At 34.2% G+C, this 24,983-nt stretch overlaps 1 protein-coding gene across 6 annotated transcripts in view; it reads left to right on the forward strand.

Annotated features, from left to right (window-relative positions):
• The window catches only part of LOC105332910 (intermembrane lipid transfer protein VPS13A), an 84,133-nt gene that overhangs the window by 50,018 nt on the left and 9,132 nt on the right, over positions 1 to 24,983 (forward strand). For 3 of the 6 annotated variants that reach the window (XM_066084313.1, XM_066084332.1, XM_066084329.1), the window contains 33 exons: positions 71 to 223; positions 1,642 to 1,812; positions 2,234 to 2,248; positions 3,944 to 4,063; positions 4,552 to 4,677; positions 5,820 to 5,984; positions 6,314 to 6,436; positions 6,985 to 7,131; positions 7,568 to 7,729; positions 8,074 to 8,231; positions 8,581 to 8,683; positions 9,072 to 9,203; positions 10,197 to 10,283; positions 10,528 to 10,644; positions 11,173 to 11,274; positions 11,528 to 11,626; positions 11,978 to 12,046; positions 14,429 to 14,533; positions 15,415 to 15,564; positions 15,890 to 16,021; positions 16,441 to 16,574; positions 16,791 to 16,920; positions 17,261 to 17,383; positions 18,311 to 18,423; positions 18,878 to 19,031; positions 19,421 to 19,555; positions 19,868 to 19,949; positions 21,296 to 21,365; positions 21,901 to 22,009; positions 22,332 to 22,451; positions 22,579 to 22,712; positions 23,171 to 23,366; positions 24,712 to 24,787. In XM_066084313.1, the coding sequence (XP_065940385.1) occupies positions 71 to 223; positions 1,642 to 1,812; positions 2,234 to 2,248; positions 3,944 to 4,063; positions 4,552 to 4,677; positions 5,820 to 5,984; positions 6,314 to 6,436; positions 6,985 to 7,131; positions 7,568 to 7,729; positions 8,074 to 8,231; positions 8,581 to 8,683; positions 9,072 to 9,203; positions 10,197 to 10,283; positions 10,528 to 10,644; positions 11,173 to 11,274; positions 11,528 to 11,626; positions 11,978 to 12,046; positions 14,429 to 14,533; positions 15,415 to 15,564; positions 15,890 to 16,021; positions 16,441 to 16,574; positions 16,791 to 16,920; positions 17,261 to 17,383; positions 18,311 to 18,423; positions 18,878 to 19,031; positions 19,421 to 19,555; positions 19,868 to 19,949; positions 21,296 to 21,365; positions 21,901 to 22,009; positions 22,332 to 22,451; positions 22,579 to 22,712; positions 23,171 to 23,366; positions 24,712 to 24,787 (4,012 nt within the window). The remainder of the gene's footprint in view (positions 1 to 70; positions 224 to 1,641; positions 1,813 to 2,233; positions 2,249 to 3,943; positions 4,064 to 4,551; positions 4,678 to 5,819; positions 5,985 to 6,313; positions 6,437 to 6,984; positions 7,132 to 7,567; positions 7,730 to 8,073; positions 8,232 to 8,580; positions 8,684 to 9,071; positions 9,204 to 10,196; positions 10,284 to 10,527; positions 10,645 to 11,172; positions 11,275 to 11,527; positions 11,627 to 11,977; positions 12,047 to 14,428; positions 14,534 to 15,414; positions 15,565 to 15,889; positions 16,022 to 16,440; positions 16,575 to 16,790; positions 16,921 to 17,260; positions 17,384 to 18,310; positions 18,424 to 18,877; positions 19,032 to 19,420; positions 19,556 to 19,867; positions 19,950 to 21,295; positions 21,366 to 21,900; positions 22,010 to 22,331; positions 22,452 to 22,578; positions 22,713 to 23,170; positions 23,367 to 24,711; positions 24,788 to 24,983) is intronic. The other 3 variants (XM_066084317.1, XM_066084333.1, XM_066084324.1) reach the window with 3 other exon arrangements.

A 24,983-nucleotide genomic window follows, 5' to 3' on the forward strand; every position in this document is an offset into this window, starting at 1 on the left:
GGCATTTTAATCAAATTGCTAAATAAATTGATTTCAAGTTGCCTGACCCATTTGATATCTGGTTTTGCAGATCCTGAATCCCTGTGATATATCCTTCTACAGCAAGACGCCGCAAGGGAAATCCCCTCACATGGACATCTCAACATCTGATCTCATACTCAATATCTCACCCCGAACAATAAGAACGATCACTCTCATTACAGCAAATCTATCCAAACAGGAAGTAAGTCTGAACACAATCTATCCAAACAGGAAGTAAGTCTGAACACAATCTATCCAAACAGGAAGTAAGTCTGAACACAATCTATCCAAACAGGAAGTAAGTCTGAACACAATCTATCCAAACAGGACCAGCATCTTAACATGCTTAAATAACAAAAGCTATCAAGATTGAAAGTAAATCTTGAGAGAATTTATCCAAACATGCAGTACATTTTTAACAAGAAATCATATTGACGCAAGCGTCAAATGGGCCGCAAAAAATATAATTGTTGTATGAATCATTGGTTGTTTACAGAAAAACATACCACAAAGAAGAAAATGAGAGTTGGTTGTACTAATTTTTATGGTAAATTTTAATATACTTTTAGCAACTTTTTTTGAAGTTTAACATTTTACTATTATCATAAAGAATCGATTTCGTTTTTGTAAGCATTTTTAACGGAAGTTGTATGATCATTGCCATAGTATGAAGTAATGGAGAACACATTGATTTGTACATTACTCTAATACAAAGTTCAACTCATCATTTGAAATTTCTCTGGGAGATTATGTATTTCAAACCATTTTGGGGTTTTTTTTTGTTGCATTGTATTGAATGAAAACTTAATGCATTAGTTTAATATATGATTTCAAGGGACGTCATAATAAAATAAAAATGGATTAGTTCAAATTTTCCAGTCAATTCAAATTTTCATTTCTGTCATATTCTTGCGTAAATAATTGATATAATGTCATTTCATGATACTTTCTACCACAGTTTACATGGAAATATAATAAATACACACGCAAAGTCATTTTATTTGACACGGCACATAGAAATTCAAATATATCATTTATATAAAATTTAATGACATTCAGGTCTTTAGTATTTCAGGTCTTTAGTATGTCCCGCATACCGATTTGAAAAGAATGAAGAACTCCGAAATTTTCCGAGTAGATTATAGTCTCGATAAAAACGCGCCGAATACGACAATCTACAAAGTATGACCTACTTTTCATTTACGAGTAAAACAAAAAATATGTGATATTTTCTAAAAGGCATAAAACATATTTCTACATTCAAATTTACTTTTAATTCATAAAAATAAGCATAGTATTAATTCTACTAAAAAAGAACTATCCCGCAGAAACGCAGTAACAATATTTAAATGTGTATCAAATAACGGACCGCCTTCAGAACCTTAACAGAACCTATCCAAACAGGAAGTAAGTCTTAACAGAATCTATCCAATTACTAGGAAGTGCGGTATATCTTACTAGTCTTTTCAATCCCTCTTGATCAGCATATTTTTCAGGTAGTAAGTCTTGAATGATCTATTCAATATTTGATGATTGGTTAAGAAAAATTAGGATACGCAAGGAAGTCTTCAACATTGATTTGTCAAGATGTGATTGATGATTGAAATTTTTCATTAAAAGGAAGCTGAAAATGACAAGGAAAAGCAAAAAGTTCCCGCGGATTTATGGAATACAAAAAAACTCTCGGAGCGGAAATTCTGGTTCCTGAAGGATGCGTCGGCAGAGGAATTGCCAGACATTGACCTGTTCCCGTCCGATATCACATTAGATGAGATTGAGCGCGGAGAGCAAGTAAGTATAAATGTGGGAAAGTTTTACTGGTGTATTTTATTGTAAATGTAATATGATGGAGTCCATTTGTTGTTTTGAATTCCTGATAACATATATTATGTAAGTCAGATAAATGCAAAATGCACATTGGGTATTGTTTCAGATATTATCTTATTAAAAAAATGAAACCTTCACCGCTTAGTAATATGTTCCAGATGTTCATATAGTTCCCTGACACTGCGACGCAATATGTCATTATCAACTTTTAATGAGAATCTGTGATGACCTTCTTAAGAAATGTGGACATATTCTTTTAAGAAATAATATTTAAATCCCCATCTATGATTGACAACTTACTAATAACTTAGCTTGTTAACTAACAATTAATCCCTACTTCTTTGCTAACCAGTTTTTCATTGGTTCTGTATATGGTTCATTCTAGGGCCCTTCTGAAATGGTAAAGCAATGTTCCGCACGACTGCACGTCTCATACTGTTGTTGCTATATTATACCTGTCTCATTGTCTACTCGTAACTGTCCTTGATTTATTGTACTCATCATGGTCCAAATCAGCATCCCCCGTCACCTGTGTACATGTTTATGTGTATGTTTGTGGCATGTAGAATGTTCTCTATATCAATCATTTCAGGAAATTTACATATACAGTAAAACATGGGTTATATCGAACTTCCAGGGACAGGCGATTTCGCTTTGTTATAAGAGTAATTTGTTATATCCATTAAGTTTACAACGTACAATTTTGTCACGGGGAATGAAAATCACTTCACTGTAAACGTCAATTCTTTAATAGTGTTTTACTGTTTAATTTTCCCAGTTCATGCCATATCAATGCTTGGTGGGTTGTTGCAGTGCATTGAATTCACTTCCCTTGTCCCACGCCCCCCCCCCCCCCCCTTTCCTCCCAACCAACTCCAATATCCCCCTCCATTGATCTCAACTTCCACCTAACCTGCTCCACCATTCTATTTGAAATTTTTAAAGTGTTTTTGCCCAAGTTGTTGATTTTTAAAATATGAGTGAACATTTTATGTAAGAAAAATATATACAAACTTAAGTTAACTTATATCAAGTTGGGTGTTATCTCTTTAAAGTTTTAATAGCTGAATATGCTTAATAAAGAAAAAATGCATGCTCAAAAAACACATTTTCTTTTGAATTCATTTTATATTTAATATCTGAATGATATTGTGATTGCTACATGTTTAGAAAACGCATGAATTGATAAAGGTTGGTTTGTATACATTTTCTACCAGATGAGTGCTTCTCTTGTTTGCCTCAAATAATGTTACAATATGGTGTTTGCATTTCTGAAGATAATGGTAGATTTAGAAACTGTGTGATTTTCCCTGATCTTTATTTTTCTTACAGACACTCGATAATACACTTATATTGTATAAACACTTTTAAATACACTTACTGTCTCTCATCTCATTAGTTTATAGATCTGTATGTAATCAAAATATTGACATTGCTGTGTATAATGTTATTATATATAATTTATTGTTGTTTTGAATGTCAGACGTATACTGAAAACTAACTTTTATTTGTGTGCGAGAAATTTTTCACAAGGTTTGTGATTTGCAAGAGACTTGTCATAAATATTTCTCACTGCAAACCAGTCCTTACCTGTTAATAACGACATGGGTGTGGATAAGACTTTATCGTAAAAATAAGTCACCATGAACCAGTTTATCTCGAGCAAATTGCCAAATAAAACTGTCACAAAAAAGTTGGTTTACAGTATTTTATTGTGACACAGAGATCTGACTTTTTGGCTCACACACAATTAAATTAAACCGTGATTAATCTAACATTATGCAATAATTTGTACAGCTAGATTTAAGTGATAAAGTCTCCATTACTATAATTGTGAAACATGGAAATACGGTATAAACCTTTCATTTTATGAAAAAAGCCAATTGTTTACTTCAAGACTTTTTCATGCCAAGCATTATAGGTATTTCTCTGAAAAAGAATGATAATTTTCACCTCTAATTTCTTTAGTTAGTCTCATCAGAAATAGATCAAGTCAGCGTTATAAAGATTAATTTTGTATAATTACATTTAATAAAAAATTGTGAGCACATCGAAGCTTTGCTGATTGATAAATGATTTCTGTGTCTGTTAACAGCTGATTATAAAGGTCCCCAACATCGTGGTGAAGCTGGAGGGAGGGGTGGGGAAGCGCACTGTACCCCTGCTGATTGCTGAGACCTCTTTTGATGCCCAGGTCAGGGACTGGAGTTCTAAGGTAGGTGACTATTGTTGTATACAGTCGATACACCAAAATTGTCATTGTGGATAACTTCTCTCAAATCCCTGTTCTCTGGCATATGAATTTGGATCTTAGGATGCTGTAAACAGGATTATTTTTGCCTTGTGTTATTTTTGCCTTTAATCACTTGCAAACTGTTTCACCCTGTCTTGAATTTGGCCAGACACAGTTGTGTTTAAAGAGAGAATACTTGAGACAAAGAATTTGATCAGTCTTAAATTTGCTTGATGAAAACGAGGGCAAAAGGGATGAAAATAAAACAGGGATTAATATTTCTCTGTATACAGTAGAGTTTAGAAGAAATATTGATTCAGACCAGTTTTTCTAGGATGGAGTTTAAAGGGCAATGTACATAAACAATCAATGTAAATTGCGTGGGTGCAAAATTAAAAACCTTTAATTTCTCCCCCCACCCACCCACACATACACAGATATTAGCCTCTGAACTTGCTTTTGTTTTTCAGCTTGAAGTGGAGAGTAACATGCGGCTGGAGGTGGCGTTCTACAACGAGAAGTTGTCTGTCTGGGAGTCCCTGGTGGAACCTGTGGTGGAGAACGGGAAAATGAAGAAGTGGGATCTGGGACTACAGGTAGGAATGAGGGATTAGAGGTAGGATTGTATCATTGAATTGGATTTGAGACTACAGGTTGGTTTAAGTCAGTGAGTAGGATCTGGGACTACAGGTTGGTTTAAGTGAATGAAGGGGATCTGGGACTACAAGTTGGTTTAAGTCAATGAGTGGGATCTGGGACTATAGGTTGGTTTAAATCAATTAAGGGAATCTGGGACATTTTGGTTTAAGTGAATGAAGGGGATCTGGGACTACAGGTTGGTTTAAGTCAATGAGTGGGATCTTGGATTACAAGTTGGTTTATGTCAATGAATGGGATCTGGGACTACAAGAAGGTTTAAGTCAATGAGTGGGATCTGGGACTACTACAGGTTGGTTTAAGTTAATGAAGGGGATCTTGGACAACAGGTTGGTTAAAGTCAATGAATGGGATCTGGGATTACAGGTTGGTTAAACTCAATGAAGGGGATCATGGACTACAGGTAGGTTTAAGTCAATGAGTGGGATCTGGGACTATAGGTTGGTTTAAGTCAATGAAGGGGATCTGGGACTACAGGTAGGTTTAAGTCAATGAGTGGGATCTGGGACTACAGGTTGGTTTAAGTCAATGAAGGGGATCTGGGACTACAAGTTGTTTTATGTCAATGAAGGGGATCTGGGACTACAAGTTGGTTTATGTCATTGTGATCTATGATTACAGACAGGAAGTATTGAGTGGGATGTGGAATCATGGGTAGGAATATATAATGGAGTGGGATCTGGAATAACTTTGAAGAAATATTGTTTTGTTCTGGTATTTGGGGTTTCAGGTAGAAAATATAAGATGATATCTATGGATTTCTGGTAGAAAATATTAAGTTGGATCTGGAATCATACTGGAAATATTGAGTAGGATCTAATATTACTGATTGGTAAATATGTCAGGAAAGTTTGTAATATGTTGGGTTTGAGATTACAGGTGGGAGTATTTGCCTAGGATCTGGAATTGTCTGTAGTAAATATTCAGTTCTAAGATTTGGGATTAATTGAAGAGGATTCATAAAAAAATGATTGATAATACAAAAAAACGAACAAGAATTCAGAAAGAAGAAAAAGATGTAAAAAGATAGTTGAACTTCTTATCAAATTTTTAATTGATAAAGTCTGTCTTGATATGTTAGATAACGAAGAATGATGAACTAGCTCCAGAGGATGATGAAGAGGATGAAGACTCCAAGAACATTGTGTTACCCCCGCCCAAAATGTCAATTAACGTCCGCTCCAATGATCCAATGGAAGTGACTGTTACAAAGACTTGTCTGGAGGTCCTCAATAACTTGGCTAAGGTAGGCAGTAGGGGAATTTTTTATTGAATTCAAGATTTGAGAATATGAAAATGGATTACTTGAACTGCAAAATACATTTTAACAAATTTTGTTACAATTTAATAATATTGTTAAATTTAAATATAAATTATTTTCTGGTGGGGGGATTAGAGAGCCTTAATTGAATGTATATCTCCATTTTGCTTTTCTTACAAATATGTAACATTCACTGTACAATTTCTCTCTCAGCATTCACATATTTTTACAGACTTCTTGCTTCATTGGAGGATTTTTGAAATGACTTCTAATCTACAATACCATTTATATACTATATATCAATTACATTTCAGGCATTTGGAGATGCCTACAGACTTGTTGCGCCGGCAGAAGAGGCAGGGAAGATCCTGTCACCTTACGTCATCTACAACAATACAGGACTACCTGTTGTTCTCAAACTGGACAATGCTTTTGAGGTCAGTAGTCGTTAGTGTGTGTATCACTCTATTTATACCAATTTATACTGTAGTTTCATTAATATTCAAGGGTATCAATTTTCGTAGATTAAGTGAAAATCACAGTTTCAAGGATACGTAAATTCGTGGCCAATGACCCCATCAATACAAATTTTAATAGACTAGTAGAAATTGCACTTCAATGAGCTTTAAATTTCATGGATAAACTAAACAACGAAATCCATGAAAATTGGTATTCAGCAAATATTGATGAAACCACAGTATGAGGGGTGATCAGAGGTTGGATGATGGGATGTTGATTTGGTCAAACCTGTTTTTCAATAACATTAATTTTTCTTTCTATTAAAGTTTGAAGTTGACAAAATGGAGACTAAAATTTAGTTGACAGTTCATTGCTTCTTGTAAAATAAAACTGTGAAATTGTCAGTTTTTTAAACCAATTTCAGGGTCAAAAATATTTTCAAGGACAAATGTGATAATGTATGCTGAGGAAGTTTTGGTGTTGCCATACCCTCAATCTGCTAATTTCAAAATATTGTTCTATTCAGATGCCTCCTGAAGTGAAAAATGGCAAGGTGACCCTGGAAACAGATCAATCACTTCCTCTTTATGGACGGCAAAAGGCTGTACTGAAACGACAGGCATCGGTCATCAAAGCCACACAGGAGGGCGACGAGAAAAAGTTCATCTTTCAGGTGTGATATTCAATCTACGCTTAATTTTAACATATATAAGAACCCTCTTTAAAAAAAGATGCTTTCTTAGTTTATCTTGTTTAATTTGATCTTGCAAAAAATATACAAGCTTTAAAATCGCAAGTTATAGTATAGTACAGAAAATGCATGCAAATAATTTGTTTTCAATTATTTGATCTTTGTCTGAAATTATTGCATCAAGGGAATATTAAAGGCATAAGAATATACATACATGTATTCATTGAAACTTGTGGATCTGACAACATATTCATCATAGTCATGTAGAATTGATTATGTTGTCAATTACTTTGCAATAGAAAAATGTTGTGAATGTACATGTACGTGTATTTCTAAAGATGTACTTTATTGAAACTCATGGAATTTCATCATTTGTGCATAACCAAAAAAATGGTGTGACTCTATTGGTATGTTACAGATTGAGCAATTTGGAGCTACGCGAGAGGTGACGATTAAACGTTCTGAGAGACGACTGTACCCAGTCAACCATAAGACGTATCCAGGTGATACGTGGGCCGTAGTCTGTAGTATTGAGGCTCCCATTGGTCAGAAGATTCTTCATCTTCGCTCCATTGTACAGGTAGAGTGGCACTTGCTTGAACAGGTTGTGTTTGCTCCTTTGTCTAACTTATTGACTATCTATAACTTTATCAGATCTATTGAAGTATGGAATTATCAAGACTTTTGTGTCTTTTGAATATTAAATGCTCATGCAGAATTAGAGCCGTTTTACAAGAGCTTGGACTTTGGGTGATGCCCTATTGATAGTCCCAGGTCTTGTTAGAATGGTTCTAATTCGTAGATTGGCTATAGATTAACAGAGTTGCAATCTGAAATTGTTTAGATCTCCTAGCTGATTAGCTGGCAAGTTAATCATTAAATGATTAATGTTCATGCAGGATTTATTCCTTTGGTCGGTTGTAGATGAAGAACCACCTCCCTAATGCGGTGGAGCTGTTTTCCCGGCACGGACAGGATGTGAAGTCGTGCGGGGTCATTGAGCCCGGGGAGAAGTTTAACGTTCCCCTGTCTGACGTCTACACCCCGGACGGATACTTCCTCCTGAAACCCAAGGACAGTGGGTAAGTACTTACAGCATCAATGTGTTGAAAATAAACAGAAAACACAATGACATGCAAGACAACAATTTTAGAATAAAATGCAGAATCTAAGACATTAAAACTAGTCTGGGATGCAAAATGTTGACCGTCTAGGTGTGCACTCAGGTGTAGCAATTATAAAAGTTAATACACCTAGTACTGATAACGCTTCATTATATGAAAATCAGGCTGGCAGTTTCATTTTCAGTTTTTTTTAGGGTTTTGTTAACTTTAGAATTGGTATGATAACATAATCTACTACCGTATTTTTCCGACGATTAGTCGGTATTTTTTTTCTCTGAAGCAGAGCACCCGACTTATTGTATTCCAGGTGTGAAATGTCCATGACCCCGTTCTCTTGGAGAGGTGCAGAAAACTCTCCAAAAGTGTACCTCTCTTGTAAATTCAACGACGGCTCCGATTATGTCATCTGTGTAAGTGAAATCAATTAAGAAGGCAACATGCTGTCAATAATTTTAATGAAAATCCTTGAATTTCTTACCTTTAATTTGTCTGTAAAAATTTATCTTGCAAAACTGAAAATATAATCTAGAATATTTGTACATACAAGTTTTAGTAGAGCATGCCAAAAAAATAGTCATGATGTTGCTGATTCTGTCAAAGGGACAGAGTAAAGGATATTTTCAGAACTTGTGCCAAATACCATTCTCAATGTTGCAATTATATCTTTAAAACATTCCATTGAATTCATGGAAAACTTTTTTCGAAACTTGTCACGCTCTATTTTTCTCAATGATAACTCTCCCTTTTAAAAGTGTTTCAGGGGACGTAAGAATTTTAATTTCTCTTCATTGAATACAGGTGAGGTCGGAAGTGATTAACGTCTACTTTGATGAGACGGAGGAACTGTCGTCAAAGACATACCTGTTCCACCTGTCTCCCACCATTGTGTTCCACAACCTGCTGAATATTCCCGTTACCTTCCTCCTAGAGGTATGCTATATACTCTTTATTAAGTACAGTAACCACTATATTAAAACAAATATTACTGCTCTGATTTCAGGCATGCTTTAAAATTGAATGACTGTCAGAAACAATGAAATGTGATTTGATTTTTTGGTAAATCAAATTATAATAAGTTTTTCAATGGCCTATGTCATGTATTATACAGTTGATTATGCTCAGAGATGAAATACATTTTCATCAGATTGCTAAATCTATGGTGAAATTAGATTGATATTAATTTCCAAAATGATTGTAAATTCAAATACATTTTCTTTATGAAAGAGAACATAGACTAGTAATTTTAAATTTTTCATTTGAAAATTAAAGCTGCTTGGTCCGATTTTATATCAAACTTTATGCACACTTTTAAACGATTGCTCTGCTTAGTATATGTATAATAATAAGACATTGCAGTAGTTTTACCCGTCAATTATGCCAAATTTCAATGAAGAAAAATACATACAAAATTTGCTAACAAAACAAACAACATTAAAAGGTACCGCGTAATTTCGCCTCATGTTAAATTTCACTGAGACGGGTATGGTTGTATTACGAATTTGGCATCGCTTTGCTTTAAATAAAGGTCGAAATGATCAGACAAATTACAAATAAACATATGTACGTTTTGTTTGCTAATATTTCCAAAGTCTGCTTTCTTTACAATCGATGCAAAGCATGCGGGTTGAATAACCCCAATCAATCAGGGGACGAAACCAATCGGTTTCCTTTTCTAATCATTCCCGTGATGCATTTTTGTTTGTTTTTTCATTTGCCCAAAGAGAAATTATTTTTATTTACTTTGAATATTTCTAACTTTGAAAGACTGATTTTGCTGGTGTAAATAGGAGGAAGTCCATAACTTTCTCAGATAAATGATTTGTATGAAAAAAAAATTTGATACTGTAATTACAAAAAAATCGGACTAAGCAGCTTTAAGATAGAATGCAGAATGGAAGATTCATATTAATTATTTTTCCCAAGGGAATGGCATCGGAGGTGTCCCTAGGTAAAGGAGAGAACAAACCACTGCTTCACGCCATGCCGGGACAGTCCCACATAGAAGTCAAGGTAAGGTCTGATGGGCCTCCGGATAGGGTCTCGGGAAAAACATTGTTAAATAAATATAATTCAGTATGTTTAGGTGGAGTTGTTTTAAAGTCTGTGGTATTATACAAAAAAAATTTTGACCATAAAAGATTTTTTAAAAATTATGAATTCAGCATTAATTTTTGCAAATATGCAGCATAAACTGTTGTTCATATTTATTTTTAATTCTCAATATATTTTTTTTTTTTGAAAAAATTTTCTGTAGATCCCAGCGTATCAAGATCTGGAGTGGCATGGAACACAGCTTCTCTCCACGGAGTTTCCGGAACTATCCATGTGGACCTTCAGTGCTTTATTCAAAGGATCCCAGAAAATTTCCTTGGTAAGGCCTTATCGTACACTATGTAAAGTGTACTTCATTATGTCTTGGCACTTTGTGCAGTGAAAGTAATTTCAATTCCAGTGAATTTGTTACAAGAACCATAGATACTGAAATTGTCTTTGTTTTTAGAACTACATTGTAAAGAAAGCAAATGATGTTTTAATATTTCTAGTCAATGTCTTGACTTTATTTTAAATACTGTACAAGACTGAATGCACTGTAAATGAAGACAGTGAGGAATGTTTTATTATCCCCATAATGGCTTTTCTTTAATTTACACTTTCACAGGTTTAAGGTCTTGTGTAATGACTTGACAATTTATTTAAATCTCTATTACAGATTTTAGGACTGCACTGTAGTCTTGTGTATTGACTTGACAATTTATTTAAATCTCTATTACAGATTTTAGGACTGCACTGTAGTCTTGTGTAATGACTTGACAATTTATTTAAATCTCTATTACAGATTTTAGGACTGCACTGTAGTCTTGTGTAATGACTTGACAATTTATTTAAATCTCTATTACAGATTTTAGGACTGCACTGTAAGGAAAATGAGGGATGTCTAGATATGTCTATTTATAGTCCGTACTGGATGGTCAACAAAACTGGAATGACTCTATATTACAAGGTTTGTATTGTGAATGCATAATCTCTCTCTCTCTCTCTCTCTCTCTCTCTCTCTCTCTCTCTCTCTCTCTCTCTCTCTCTCTCTTTGAATCAAATCTATTTGAATATTTATTACAGGTTCTTATCTATTTGAATATCTATGAGTGTCTACTTTTCTATCTGAATCAGTTTTTCATTATTGATTTGGGACAAAAATTTGATACTTGCGACTTGCAAGGATACAAGGTTTGGACTTACTGTTGTTGGTTTTTCAGGGCAGTGATTCTGATGATGTTATAGAACACTCCCCCGATCATCAGGAGGTGGCCTTTTTCTCCTTTAAACCAAAGACCTGCCTTGGTGGAAAGAAAAAGGTATAGATAACATTCAGTAGAGTAATTGATTAATAGCTTTCATTATTGTCTACTTAAATTCTGTTAATCTGACTTAAATAGTCAGCTGTCTATAAGGATACCAGCCATAGAGGGTACCAAGCAATAAAGACGGCTGAAATTAAGGAGTCTGATAATTATTGGGTACAGGAAAAATCCCCAAGTCGTCTTTTTAAATTATTCTCCTGAATAAAAATAGATCATACTTCAAAAATGTGAATTACTATCAATGATGAAAAATCAATTCTAACATTTGAGTATGAATTTAGGGGTTACTTTATGTTAGAAACATGCAGAGTAGGTAATTCGACATGAAATACTCTTTACAAAAAGACAAAGGAGACAAAACCGCAGAAAGAAAATTCCAAAGAGAAAGTGAAGGAATGGCGGCAAGTTGGTAAAGTAAGTGCTGGGCACCAGTCAACAATGCTACCAGTCAAGTGGGCAAAACACCCTCGCTTTTAATATGAATCGGTCTCATTCTATTTTAAACTGCATGGCATATAACAGTTTTTCTTATTTGCAAAAAACCTGAGCAGAGTTTGTTGTGATTTGTTTTATGTTATGGTTTATGTGAGTCTGTGATTTTTTTGGCCTTTCTTTTTTCTCTTGCTTGATGAGTTTAGATTTTTAGGATTTTATGATAACTAATTTTGCCTATGGCAATAAACTAAGGGCTATCATCCCTTCCATACCTTCAAACCTTCAATATCACAAGGACCAAACTGTTATAAATGTTATATCATATTATTCATAATTATCAGACAATTAACAAGGGATAACTCGTGTAATTTGATGCACCAGGTACAAGTTTCTTTGAGTTAATTCCCCTTGCGCAACTTGTTGTGAAGGGGATATAGCATTACTGCTGTACGTTTGTGTCTTCTTCAGTTGGAAGCAATTAAGTTTAAGAGAAAAGCTTTGCACAAATATTGATCAAACTTCGTACACTTATTTCGCATGGTAAAAGGACAAACCCTGTTAATTTTCAAGTCAATTAGTTGAATCCTTTTCAATATATCATTAAAATAACATAATTTTAAACAGAAATTTTATGTACGACTTGACAATAACTACTTTCGCTTCACTTTTGTGAAACCAAAGTGAAAGTAAGTAATTCAAACCAACAATTTGATATTTTTTGGATTAGATCTAGTACCATTAAAAAAAAAAAATTTGTAGTAATGGAGGGTTTACTTAGTAGAAATTTGTCGCCTCATTTATATTTATATAAGTAAACTGTATATTCCTAAATAATGCATCCCCCACACAATAAATTATGTCGCAAGGGGATGCTCTGTTTAGCAGTCCCTTGTTTAGGAATTTACAGTATGTTACATGTATAGTTGTCTGTCTGAGCGGTTTTCCTCTTTGATTTTTATGGCATAGCTAAAATTGCCTCAAGGTCTTCAAACTGTTTATACATTTATCAGATAGGATGAGGATGAAACATACCATTTTAACGCGATAAAAAGATAAGATTAGTAAATTTTCATTTATAAATAAAGTCAAACCTATTATCTCGGACAAGATGGGACTGGTTAAAAACTTTGAGATATCGGAGTATTTGAGATATCAAGTGCATAATACTTAAAGTATAATAGAACCATTTTAATAAGAGCTTGGACCTTGGGTAGTTGTGTTAAACAGCAATGTGACGTAGGCCTGTTTATTTCATTGTTGGCCACTCAGCCATGGCTCTCTAAAATCAACAAGATTTGTCTGGCTTTTGAGCTAAGACAAGGCAATCGGTGCATATTTCGCTTGAAACCGCGTCATTTTTAACTTGTTTTGATGCAAGAATTAGATAGCTACGTCCTACTGAATGTCCAAGGTCTTGTTAAAATGGTTATAAGTGGTTGGGACTTTCAAATCACTTCAACATATCCATTGTTTTTTTAAAATATTTGTGTTTGAGATGCTGAAGTTTTACTATACTTTTAGGAATTTCCGGGTTAAATTGTTGAAATAAATCATCTTGAAATGCATAAAAAATCTAAAAGCTCAGTTATTATAATTATATTATCTTGTTTTTCTTCAGGAGTTAGGGGTTTGGAGTGAGGAGATTTTTAAAGTAATATATGTCATGTTATTTAATTGATTGATTAATTGATCAGTTTATTGATTGATTGATTAAGTGTTGTGTTATGTCAGTTGAAAATGTTTTTGAATTTCTCGTAATTTTATTGTTTTTTTATACAATTTCAACTGTTACTTTCAAACAACTTAAATTTGTTGGGGTCAATTTTAATGGATTTTACAAGTTCATTAGGATATGATTTCATAAATTAATTGACTTGAATTTATAATTATTTATAGTCATCTTTAAAAGTTTTACTGTACAGTATAATTCATCAAGGACTTGATTATGCTTAATATTTGAGTTAGGGTTAACTCCATGCAAATCCATCAAAATTGACTAGTAATAAATTACGAATCTGAATGATTTCTGTTCTGCATGATGTGGTACTAAGTGTCTGGTTTACTTTACAATTTCCTGAATAATCATATGAAGTTTTACAGAAGTTTTAATTGCCTGTTTAAGATAAGGTAGCTCATGTTGAATTTGGATGAATTATTTGCGAAAAGCACCATTCACTTGCCTTTCAATCCAGGCATTTTTGTGTGGCTTCCATTGTAAATATATGTCTAGTATGACAATGAAAATCTCGGCTATTTAAAAGCCAAAGTGACCAAAAAAAATTATTACCCATCCTTTGACTTTAAAGTGTCTCTTGCACCATGCTCATTATTGTTATTCTGAATGCATATTATTATATTTAGGCGTCACTAAGGATAGCGGATGCTGATTGGTCAGACAAGTTCTCCTTGGATACCGTGGGAAGTTCCGGAACCATCCAATGCAAAACCAAATCCAGGGTGTATGAGGTGAGACTGGTGTTTTACAATCCAAGTTTACTGTAGATGCCTTATATTACGCGATCCCGCTGGTATGTATCAAATTGCGAGAATATAAAATCTCGAACATGGAACTTTGCTCTTTTGAATTATTTCTTATAGTTCTCAACTCTCAGAAAATAATGGCCAAATTGTAAAATCCCCGAAGGGTGCTGCTCGCAATTTTATGGGAAAATTAATTCCTCGCGTTTAATTAGGAATCTGTTCCAGAAGTTATTTGTAACAGTTGTTTGGGAATTTGTTCACTGTTCATACAAATATCAAAGGATGCAATTATTTATTTATCATTTAAAGTTTTCACAAGTCAGTTGTGAGTAAACTTTTTAAATTAAGAAACCAAAACTTCTGTGAATACTTTGGTCACTTTGCAAACTTTTATTTTTTTGAAAAAAAGGGATTTTTAATGAATCTTATATATTATTTCTTAAAAGATTGTGGTAAACTTTGGTAATGAATTATATAATTTTACTCTTGGTGCTCAACCATGTTAAACTTTTATGAATTTACATCTCTCCATATTTCTCTAGCTTTGGGTCTGACTGAACAAGTGCAATAAGTTTGGTGTTTTTAACCTTTTTGAGCTTGATTGAAATCAATTCTATAAGTTTTGTTCTAATATTCTATATTAATTTTTGAATTATCATATTTGGCTGTAAATTTCATACATTAAATTCCTGACCATCAATTTCGATACAAATATCTTATCTAGTTAGGTGCATAAATTAGTCTTGGAAATTTTAAAAATTGTCTAGAAGGACAGATTCTGAAGTTGAAAAAAATTGATAATTGCTGGTTCTTGGTCCTGGCTGCGTTTTCCCCATCATATAACATAAAATGGATTTGTGTTTTAGGCAGGGGTAAAAATTCGCCTTTCAAGCTCTGGACTGACCAAGATCTGTACGTTTACACCTCTATACATGCTGCTGAATACATCAGAAGTCAAACTGCTGTGTGCTGAAACCACGAAACAAGATGAATGGACTCAAATTCCGCCCAAATCAGTAAATGGAAAAAAATGATTGAAAAATTGTATACAGGGTTAATTTCGCCTTGATTATTTTCGCCCTTCTTTACTTGCAAACCGTTTGGCCCTTTCTTAAATTCGCCAAAACATAGCTGTGTTTAAAGGAGATAAAATAATACCTGAGAATTCGCCCAGTCTTAAATTAGCCCGCTGACAGCGAGGACGAAAAAGGCAAAATTAAAACGACGAATATTTCCCTGTATACAGTATTTTCAATTATCTCCATAATTTTGCAATTGGTCCTACCATACTGAAAGATTGGCGTTAATTGTAAATGTAATTCATCTTTGTTGTTTCTTCAGTGTCTGCCATTTTGGCCATTGCATTCTGGGAAGGAGATGACAATGGTGGCCAAAGTTGACGGGTCTGCGTATAGTACAACACCGTTCTACTTCAACAAACCACACGCTACTCTGATGAGAGTGGACGATGAGGTAAAATACTTACTGATATATTCATAAAGTTCAACAATTCTCTGATTTGATTTCAACATATTTTATTGTATATATATAGCATTCATATACGAAAGGTTAGGACACAAGTTCTAACAACTTACAAGGTCTTTACTATTTAACTTGAAAAATTGTTAAAAACTTACAACTGTTATAACTTACATGACAATTATATGAATTTGTAATTACAAAATAACAAAATACACGATATATACAAGTATAAGAAACATGCACATACACTATAAAACGAATCTTCCATTTTCGTTGATATACTATAATTGGTGAGATTGTTAAATACTAGACAAAATAATGCATATTTTGTGTGTTTTTGGGATGTTTAATTTCTCTTTAGACTAAGTATATTCAGTATTCAATGTTCAATGTTATTTGTTCTTGTGAAGGTTGGAGGAATAAATGTGGACTGTCAGGTGACAGAGGCTGCCACGGTAACATCCTTGACAACATATAAACCAGGCATGGCTACCGTCCTGATGATCAACAGTACAGACAGGGCAGTCGTCAAGTACAACCAGTGGTGAGTGGTCAGGAGAGAGAGAGAGAGAGAGAGAGAGAGAGAGAGAGAGAGAGAGAGAGAGAGAGAGAGAGAGAGGGTGAAAATATGGTCAGAGAGAGGGAGAGAGAAAATCTCAGTCAAGTCAGGGGTAAAACTTTCGCAGAGAAAAGAAGAGATTGGTGAAATTTTGATTACACAGTAGATGACTACAATTTGAGTTACGTTACTTATTTCTAGTGGTGAGAAGTCGGCACACGTTCTGAATCCCATGGAGTGTGTACTGTACACCTGGGAGAATGCCATAGGGAAGAGGGAGCTAGAGTGGAGCTCTGGAGAAGTCAAATCTCAGAAAACCAGCCTTATCCAGGTGAGTAGAACAGGTGGAAATTAAGTTTACACTATGATGAAGACTGTTGAATTAATAAGTGAGTTTGTTGCATTCATGGTCTACCTAACAAATGAAGAAGACAGTCGTGGCTTTGTGCCTATAATTATATTGAAATTTTATGTAGTAAAACAGTAAAAGATATAAATTATGAACTATAGTCAAATCAGATGCAATAGTTGAACAAAATAAATACCTCAGTGGTTCCAGGAAGACAAAAAAATTATAATCATTAATACAAAAGATATGTGGATGTGAAGAGAACAGCCAAATAGACTGAGAACAAATCTTGTTTGACAGTATTATTTGTCTTTATTTGTAGGACGGTACAGACAGTTTTTTCCTGGACTCTGATACCAAGATCTTCTGGGTCTCTTTCCTGGACGGACTACAGAGGGTGCTACTGTTTACTGAGGATCTCGCCGTGGCCATTAATGCTCAGGAGGTTTGTACAGTGACTCTCATGTGTCCTGAATGAATGCAAAATTTATGAGGGCTAGATGGTTGTGGCCATTTTAAGACTGTATAGATCTCCTCTAGAAGAAGAGTTAGGTATAAAAATACCTAAATTTTAAAAAGTAAAATACTGTGAAAACATTAGATTACGTGGTGGCTCAATTTTTGTGAAATTCGTGGGTACCTCTCACCAACGAATTAACATCCTTCTCGAATAAATAAATTCGGACCATAAAGTCATATTTCCTTTTGTGTTTATCAGAGAATACACAAAATTACGTCCCCATGAACCTGTAAAATTGAAGCAATTCACGAAAAATGGCCCCCACAAATTTTAATGATTCCACAGTATATGGATTAATTTTACTTAATAATAGTTTATAGCTAAAAAAAAATTGTATCTTAAAATTTTATGTACCGGTAGATCTGATGGTTAATATGTTGACCATTTAGCCTCTTTAAAGATTCTAGATTGTTGATGTGTCTGATTGCAAGAGGAGATGTCTGGATAATTTACATTTTGAGAAATTATTGTTAACAATATGAAGATTGTTGCTGTGCACTTTTGATAGAAAAGGGAAGTGACTTGATGAATGAGATTAATAAGATGAAGGTGGATACTGTGTTTTGAGCATCAATTGGTACAGTAATGGATTTAGTGACAAAAGCAGTTTCTAGGTTATGTAACTTTGTGGACAATGATCCTAATAACAAAAATACCATTAGATTTTGCTGAATGTCGTGAATCAGCACAACTACAAAGTCCTGGAAAATCACTATTCTATGAATATGAATGAAACTACCTGTAGTAATTGACATGCAATGGGATTAATGCCAGACAAACGGCAAAATCTTAATGGTTGACATGTACTCATCTTTTATCTTTTATTACATCTTTTATTTTGTTGTTAAACAGGCAGGAGAGTTGGAGAGAATTGAGCAGGAGATCACCCTCTCTCTCCACAGTATGGGTGTATCCCTAGTCAACGACACAACACAGACGGAGGTAGCCTACCTCGGCATCACAAGGTATCTCTCTCTCTCTCTCTATCTATCTATCTATCTATCTATCTATCTATCTATCTATCTATCTATCTATGTATCTATCTATCTCTGTATCTATCTATGTAATAGTATCTATCTCTCTCTCTCTCTCTATCTATCTATCTATCTATCTATCTATCTATCTATCTATCTATCTATCTATCTATCTATCCATCCATCTCTCTCTCTCTCTCTCTCTCTCTATCTGTCTGTCTATCTGTGATTTTCAAACTTAAGGTTGTTTACCTGGGCATTACAAGGTACTATGTTCAGCAGATGTTGCATACCTAGGGATTATATATGTTTTGTGCCCCTGTTTTATCTATCCAGACTTGTCTACTTTTGGTCTCGAAGTGACTCTATAGACTTTTCAAATTTATTCAAGTATCTTAATGTATTTGTTCCATCAATTTTCTTTTTCCTTTGTTTCTCTGATTAGTTCTGGAGTAATTTGGGAAGAGAAGAAAAAGAGGTATAAAGCACTGAATGGAAAGACAACAGGATTACTGGAGGCAGCCTATCAGAAGTATGTTATGGAGATAGAATTAGGTCACCGTCCACCGGAAAAAATAGCCCTGGACAATAAAATGGAGGTAAGATTTCGATGAGAAGGTGATTGAAATGATTAAACTAGTAATTTATGTAGTACTTCTAATTCTTGGATTTTGTTTGTTGACTGATTCTACAATTTTGTACATATACATGTATACATGTATTTGTTCAGAAATAGAACCTTCAGATGAAAATAGATGTAGTTCTTAATTATGTCTTTATTTTTTGCATTAAGTGAAGAGTAGATTTATTCAATACATACTTGTTAAAGTGGGTCTACGTGGGAGGTTTTTCTGTCTTTTAATTTAGTGTATCTTTAGGTCATTCCTCGCGTATCTGAAGAGTCATTTCAGGGTACATGCAGTACTTTCAGTACTTTTATTTCGATTGTCTCCCTGTCAGTGCATTCAGTTCTTTGATTTTCTTCAAGGTGAATTTCCAGGAGATGAGGATGATAAAGCCAAATAACAGGGGGATCCGAAGATCTTTCCAGGACGGGGTGTGGATCCAATATAAAACCTCACCCCATCAACTTCAGGTCCATGCCAAGATCAATCGTCTACAGGTAACAAAATTATTGATTTGATTAATGATTCAATAGTGATAGTTTAAATATTAAAACATGGAATAATTGATTTGATAATTGAAGTATAAATGAGCCCAGTGCATAAAATATTACCCAGGTATTTAATGTCCTTGTTCTAAGATATTTAATATGCGAAGTTGCAGAAAGAGAGAGAGAAAGAATGAGAGAGGGAGACCAATGAGTATGTTGTACAGATAGAATTAACACAGGATGCATACACTGTCATAGCATATACATGTATAATCATCATGATGTCATGCTTGTAGATAAGATGCTTTCTTTCTGTTACAGCTGGACAACCAGACCTACATCTACGTGTTCCCCACAGTCTTGGCCCCCATCCCTCCCCCCAAATCAGTCGCCTCAGACAGTGGTCAGTGACCTAATTATTGAGATCTTGTTCTAATAAGGCATAATAGAATTAGGCCTATAAAAAAAAATTGTGTGTTTAGGGTAACACTGATGAAAATTTTAGGTTAGGTATTTAGGGATTTTTTTTTCATTTTATCATATTTTTTTTATGCATGAATCCTAAAAGTGTTTGTTTGTGTCATATTAAAAAATGAGTTTTTAATAGAAATAATGTAAAAATCACAATCTGATGAAAACAGACATCTAAAGATGGTAGGATCGGGGAATTTTTGTAGGTTAGTTAGGATTACCCTAAACACACAACTTTTTTTTTAGGCCTTATTCTTTAGTTATATAAATTTTATTTATTCATAACAAGACAGGCAGGTTTTATAGACAATGTAATAGGTAAAGATTTAAACTCAATTTTTAATTTTTTGTACTTTAAAGCTGCTTGGTCCGATTTTATATCAAATTTTATGCACGCTTTTAAACGATGGCTATGCTTAGTATATGTATAATTATAATAGACATTGCAGTAGTTCTACCCGTCAATTATGCCAAATTTCAATGAAGAAAAATACGTACAAAATTTGCTAACAAAACAAACGACATTAAAAGGTACCGCGTTATTTCGCCTCATGTTAAATTTCACCCCCTGACGACGAGACGGGTATGGTTGTATTACGAATTTGACATCGCTTTAAATAAAGGTCGAAATGATTAGACAAATTATAAATAAACATGTGTACGTTTTGTTCGCTAATATTTCCAAAGTCTGCTTTCTTTACAATCGATGCATAGCATGCGGGTTGAATTACCCCAATCATTCGGAGGACGAAACCAAGCGGTTTCCTTTTCTAAACATTCCCGTGATGCATTTTTGTTTGTTTTTTCGTTTGCCCAAAGAGAAATTATTTTTATTCATTTTGAATATTTCTAACTTTGAAAGAAGACTGATTTTGCTGGTGTAAATAGTAGAAAGTCCATAACTTTCTAAGATAAATGTTTTGTATGAAAAAAATGTTGATACTGTAATTACAAAAAATTCGGACCAAGCAGCTTTAATTGAAAAATTGAGCCGAGTATGGTTATGAAATCTATAAATGCTGTAGAACAAACCTCATGTGGTTTAGATGGAATCAGATAAACAAACTGTATCTGCATTTTAATTTTACTTCAAGGAAGATGAGTAAAATATAGAATTGAAGGTGAAAAAAAGAGCTAGTTGAAATGGAAATTTAGTTAATCAGCAAAAAAAAAAATTTGCATCAATGAAAAATATGACAAATTATTTTAGAATAGACATGTGTATATTTGAAATAATTGGATTGAGTTTGAGGTTAGATTATTGTGTTTATTTTGTAGTTCCAAAGCCTTTCGCTGAGGTCAGCATATTGTCACGGAAACATGAACACAGCAACATGCAACAGTTTAAGTAAGTGGTGTTGTTGAAAAGGATGAAAGGTCAAGGTCAATTACAGGTCAAAGATAAAAGGTCAATAGGATTAATCCTGAGACTTTCTACATCATATTGCTTTTCTCATCAATTTTGAACTCATCAGGAAAAATGAAACCATAGCTAGAGCGTCTTTGAAACTTCATTCCATAGCATTGTAAGGAAATTAAGGTGGTATGGGACACTTCCATGTTTGGATGTATTGTTTATCGAAATAAACAATAAAATCATGTGTAATTATTTAAGTATTTTCTTTCCCAATATTGTCACCTAACAGCGTAGAGCAGAGGGCTAGAGGTTATACTATGAATTTGTACATCATGAGTTCGAATCCCGCTGGGGGTTTTACAATTTTTACCTCTCCAAATATTTTTAAAGCTATTTTTTGTTAAATATTGTAAAAGTTGCAAATTCTAAAATGGTAAAAGTATTTTAATGATTATGTACTTTAAAACACATTAATATGGACAAATGCCCAATACCACTTTAAAACAATGTTGGAACATCTTTTCAGATATTTCAAGGTGTTGGTCCAAGAAATGTCGTTAAAAGTGGACCAGGGCTTCCTGAACAACATCATAGACTTCTTCACCTCCAGTCAACAGGTGTCACGTGACCAGGAGGTGGGTGTATTCTCTAGCTAAGAAACAAGCTGATACTCTAACAACAAAGAGAAATTTTTGCAAGGTTCACAAGAGCTTCATTGAAAAATATTTCGCCGTTAACCAGTTCTTGCCAAAAAAGGGCTGTGGTTTAGGCCTGAATGAAAAAAATAATCATTCCAAACCAGTGAATCTTCAGAAACTCCTGAAACAAAGTCACAGCAAATTGAATTTAATTTACAGTACCCAGTTTATGTGTTTTTAAAGCATAATTGTGAGATTTACAGACGTCCAATCCAATGATTGTTTTAATTATAATAATGGTTCATTTTTTACACAACAGAAGGAGATGCTGGAGGCAGACCTGAAGACAGTGTACACCGAGTTACTTGACGAGGCCGGGCTCTCACTTGCCGAGGAACAGAAGAACTTCTTTGACTACCTTCACTTCTCACCTATCAAGGTAAGACATTTGAACATGGTTTCCAATTTTTTTTATGAGCTTTCTGTCCACAAAATATATTGATGATGTGATATTTATTCAAATGTCTTTGATTTATTTTCACATTGTTATTTATTTATATTTTTAGATCCACCTGAGTTTCTCCCTGCAAGGAGGGGGAGGAGGGGATGGGAAGGCGGTCCATCTCCATGCCAACATCATCAATGTCTTCCTGCAGAGTGTTGGGGTTGTGCTGACAGATGTACAAGACGTGGTGTTCAAGTAAGTGTTTAATTAAGTTACTTTAATAGTCGATGGTGTAGGTGTTCAGGATGTGTTGTTTGAGTGAGGGTTTTCACATACAGTATACAGAGATATATTCTCCATTTTTTTTTCACCTTTCGCCCTCGGGTCAGTGGGCGAATTTAAGACTGGATGAAGTTTAATTTCTCAATTTATCTCTTTAAATACAGCTATGTCTGGGCAAATTCAGGGCAATGCGAAAACATTTGCAAGTGAAGAATGGCGAAAATAAATCAGGGTGAAAATAACTCCGTATACAGTCCTTAGATTCATAGTAGGAAATCTATAAGGCCCGGCTTGCTTGACTATGCAAAATTCCAACATTGAAGTTTCATATAAATTCTTTGTATCCTACAGTTTGGACCTTTTTTTGAAAGGGAAGTGTTCAGTAATTTGTTTTTCTGTATTTCTGTATATTGTTTGCCTGTATTTTGCAGGCTTGGATTTTTTGAGAGAAAGAACAATTTCTACAACCAGTCGCAGCTGACTTCAGAAATGGGTCGCCACTACGCAGGCCAAGCGGTCAAACAGCTCTATGTCCTGGTACTTGGGCTTGACGTACTTGGGAATCCGTTTGGACTTTTGCGTGGAATGGCTGAGGGAATGGAAGATCTATTCTATGAGCCGTATCAGGTATCTAGCTTTTCCAAAAAATCTCTCTTTCAACAACATCTTTTTGTTGTCTCAAATTAAACACTTACAGCAGAAAACAAGTTTCAGCCGCAGGGGATGTCAGATACAAGTGATACCTTTAAGCACTACCATTGCTTGCTCTGTTTTTTACATGTAAACATCTGTTGTTGTTTCCGGTTTACAAACAGAAACTTTGATAGATCTTTGATATCCAGAAGACAAACTTTTTGCTGAGTATATATAAAAATATTAACAAAAACTGAAGAAGTACATGTACCCATGTATAAGAATCCATTAACACCATTAGATTTTGAACCCCCACACTTGCCCATAATTCAAGTATCAATAAACCCATTGAAGATTTGGTGTCCATTGGAATGTAGATTTCATTGTAATTATCGCAACACTTTATATTAGAATCATCTCCCTCTAGAGCACATTAATCTTATTAACACTTCAACCTTTCCTTTTAATTACTGGTCAGATGGTAAGTACTCTAATATCAGCCAACTCTAAGTCTTCTGTTCTTACTCTTACACGCATATCGGTGACCATCCTTGCAAATTCTTTTCAGTAAATAAATTCATTGGCTGTTCATGACATATTTCTTCAAAACAGGAACTAATAGATGAATGCATTTATATTGTTGACAAATCTAGTTCAATGCATTCAAACTATTGACAGATCTAATTCATTGCTAAATTCTTTATCATTTAACCCTGTTTTCATTTATGAATAATAATTTACCATTAATCTGTATTTATGAGATACATGCTTGACCAAATATTATCAAAAAACAGTTTAAGGCAATGCACTGAAAGAAGACACTTTAAACTTTGTTAGATACTAGCAGAAAACAATTGGTGCATGGATGCAATACCATGTAGTACATGTACATGTACTTGAATGCTTGATTGTTGTCACCTGTTCATTTACAAAATTATACTAACTAGTCTCGTGATTGATATTCTCAGTCACAATAGCCTTCCAAATCAAAAGTTTGTGAATTTAAGTACAATTTATGCCTGTTTTATTTTGTCTCATTGGCCTTTCAGAAGTAAAGGTATAAAGTTCAGAACATCTTGGTCTGTGGACCACCAAAAACATTAGTATTTATTGCCATCAACTCCCAGGACTCAAGCCATCAGCGACCATCTAAGCATGGAACTGCATTGAAAGTGTGCATCTTCCATGGATGTTGAGCTAACCAGATTTTGTAGTTCTTCTTGACATTGAACACATTTGATGTTAAATACCCTATGCTTTAGACAATATGAAATAAGCAGGATGATCAGTGTGTTAAAAATGCCCACAATTCTGATTTGTCTATCTATTCTTATCGCAGGGAGCTATTCAAGGACCTGAAGAGTTTGCTGAGGGTCTGGCCCTTGGGGTCAGGAGTCTCTTGGGTCATGCTGTAGGTCAGTATGAATTATTCATATGACACAAATAAGTCAGAGGTCAATAGGCCAAATGAATTTGAATTATGCATAATAAGTATATCAAATTTATCATGTATCTCCAATGATCTCCAAGAATCAATTAAAGTTTATTAAAAGTAAAATGGAATTATTATAACAGTGTAATTGATGTCAGGAGATATTACATAATTATTAT

Source organism: Magallana gigas, chromosome 1 (assembly GCF_963853765.1).
Source record: "Magallana gigas chromosome 1, xbMagGiga1.1, whole genome shotgun sequence".
Taxonomy (NCBI): Eukaryota; Metazoa; Mollusca; class Bivalvia; order Ostreida; family Ostreidae; genus Magallana; species Magallana gigas.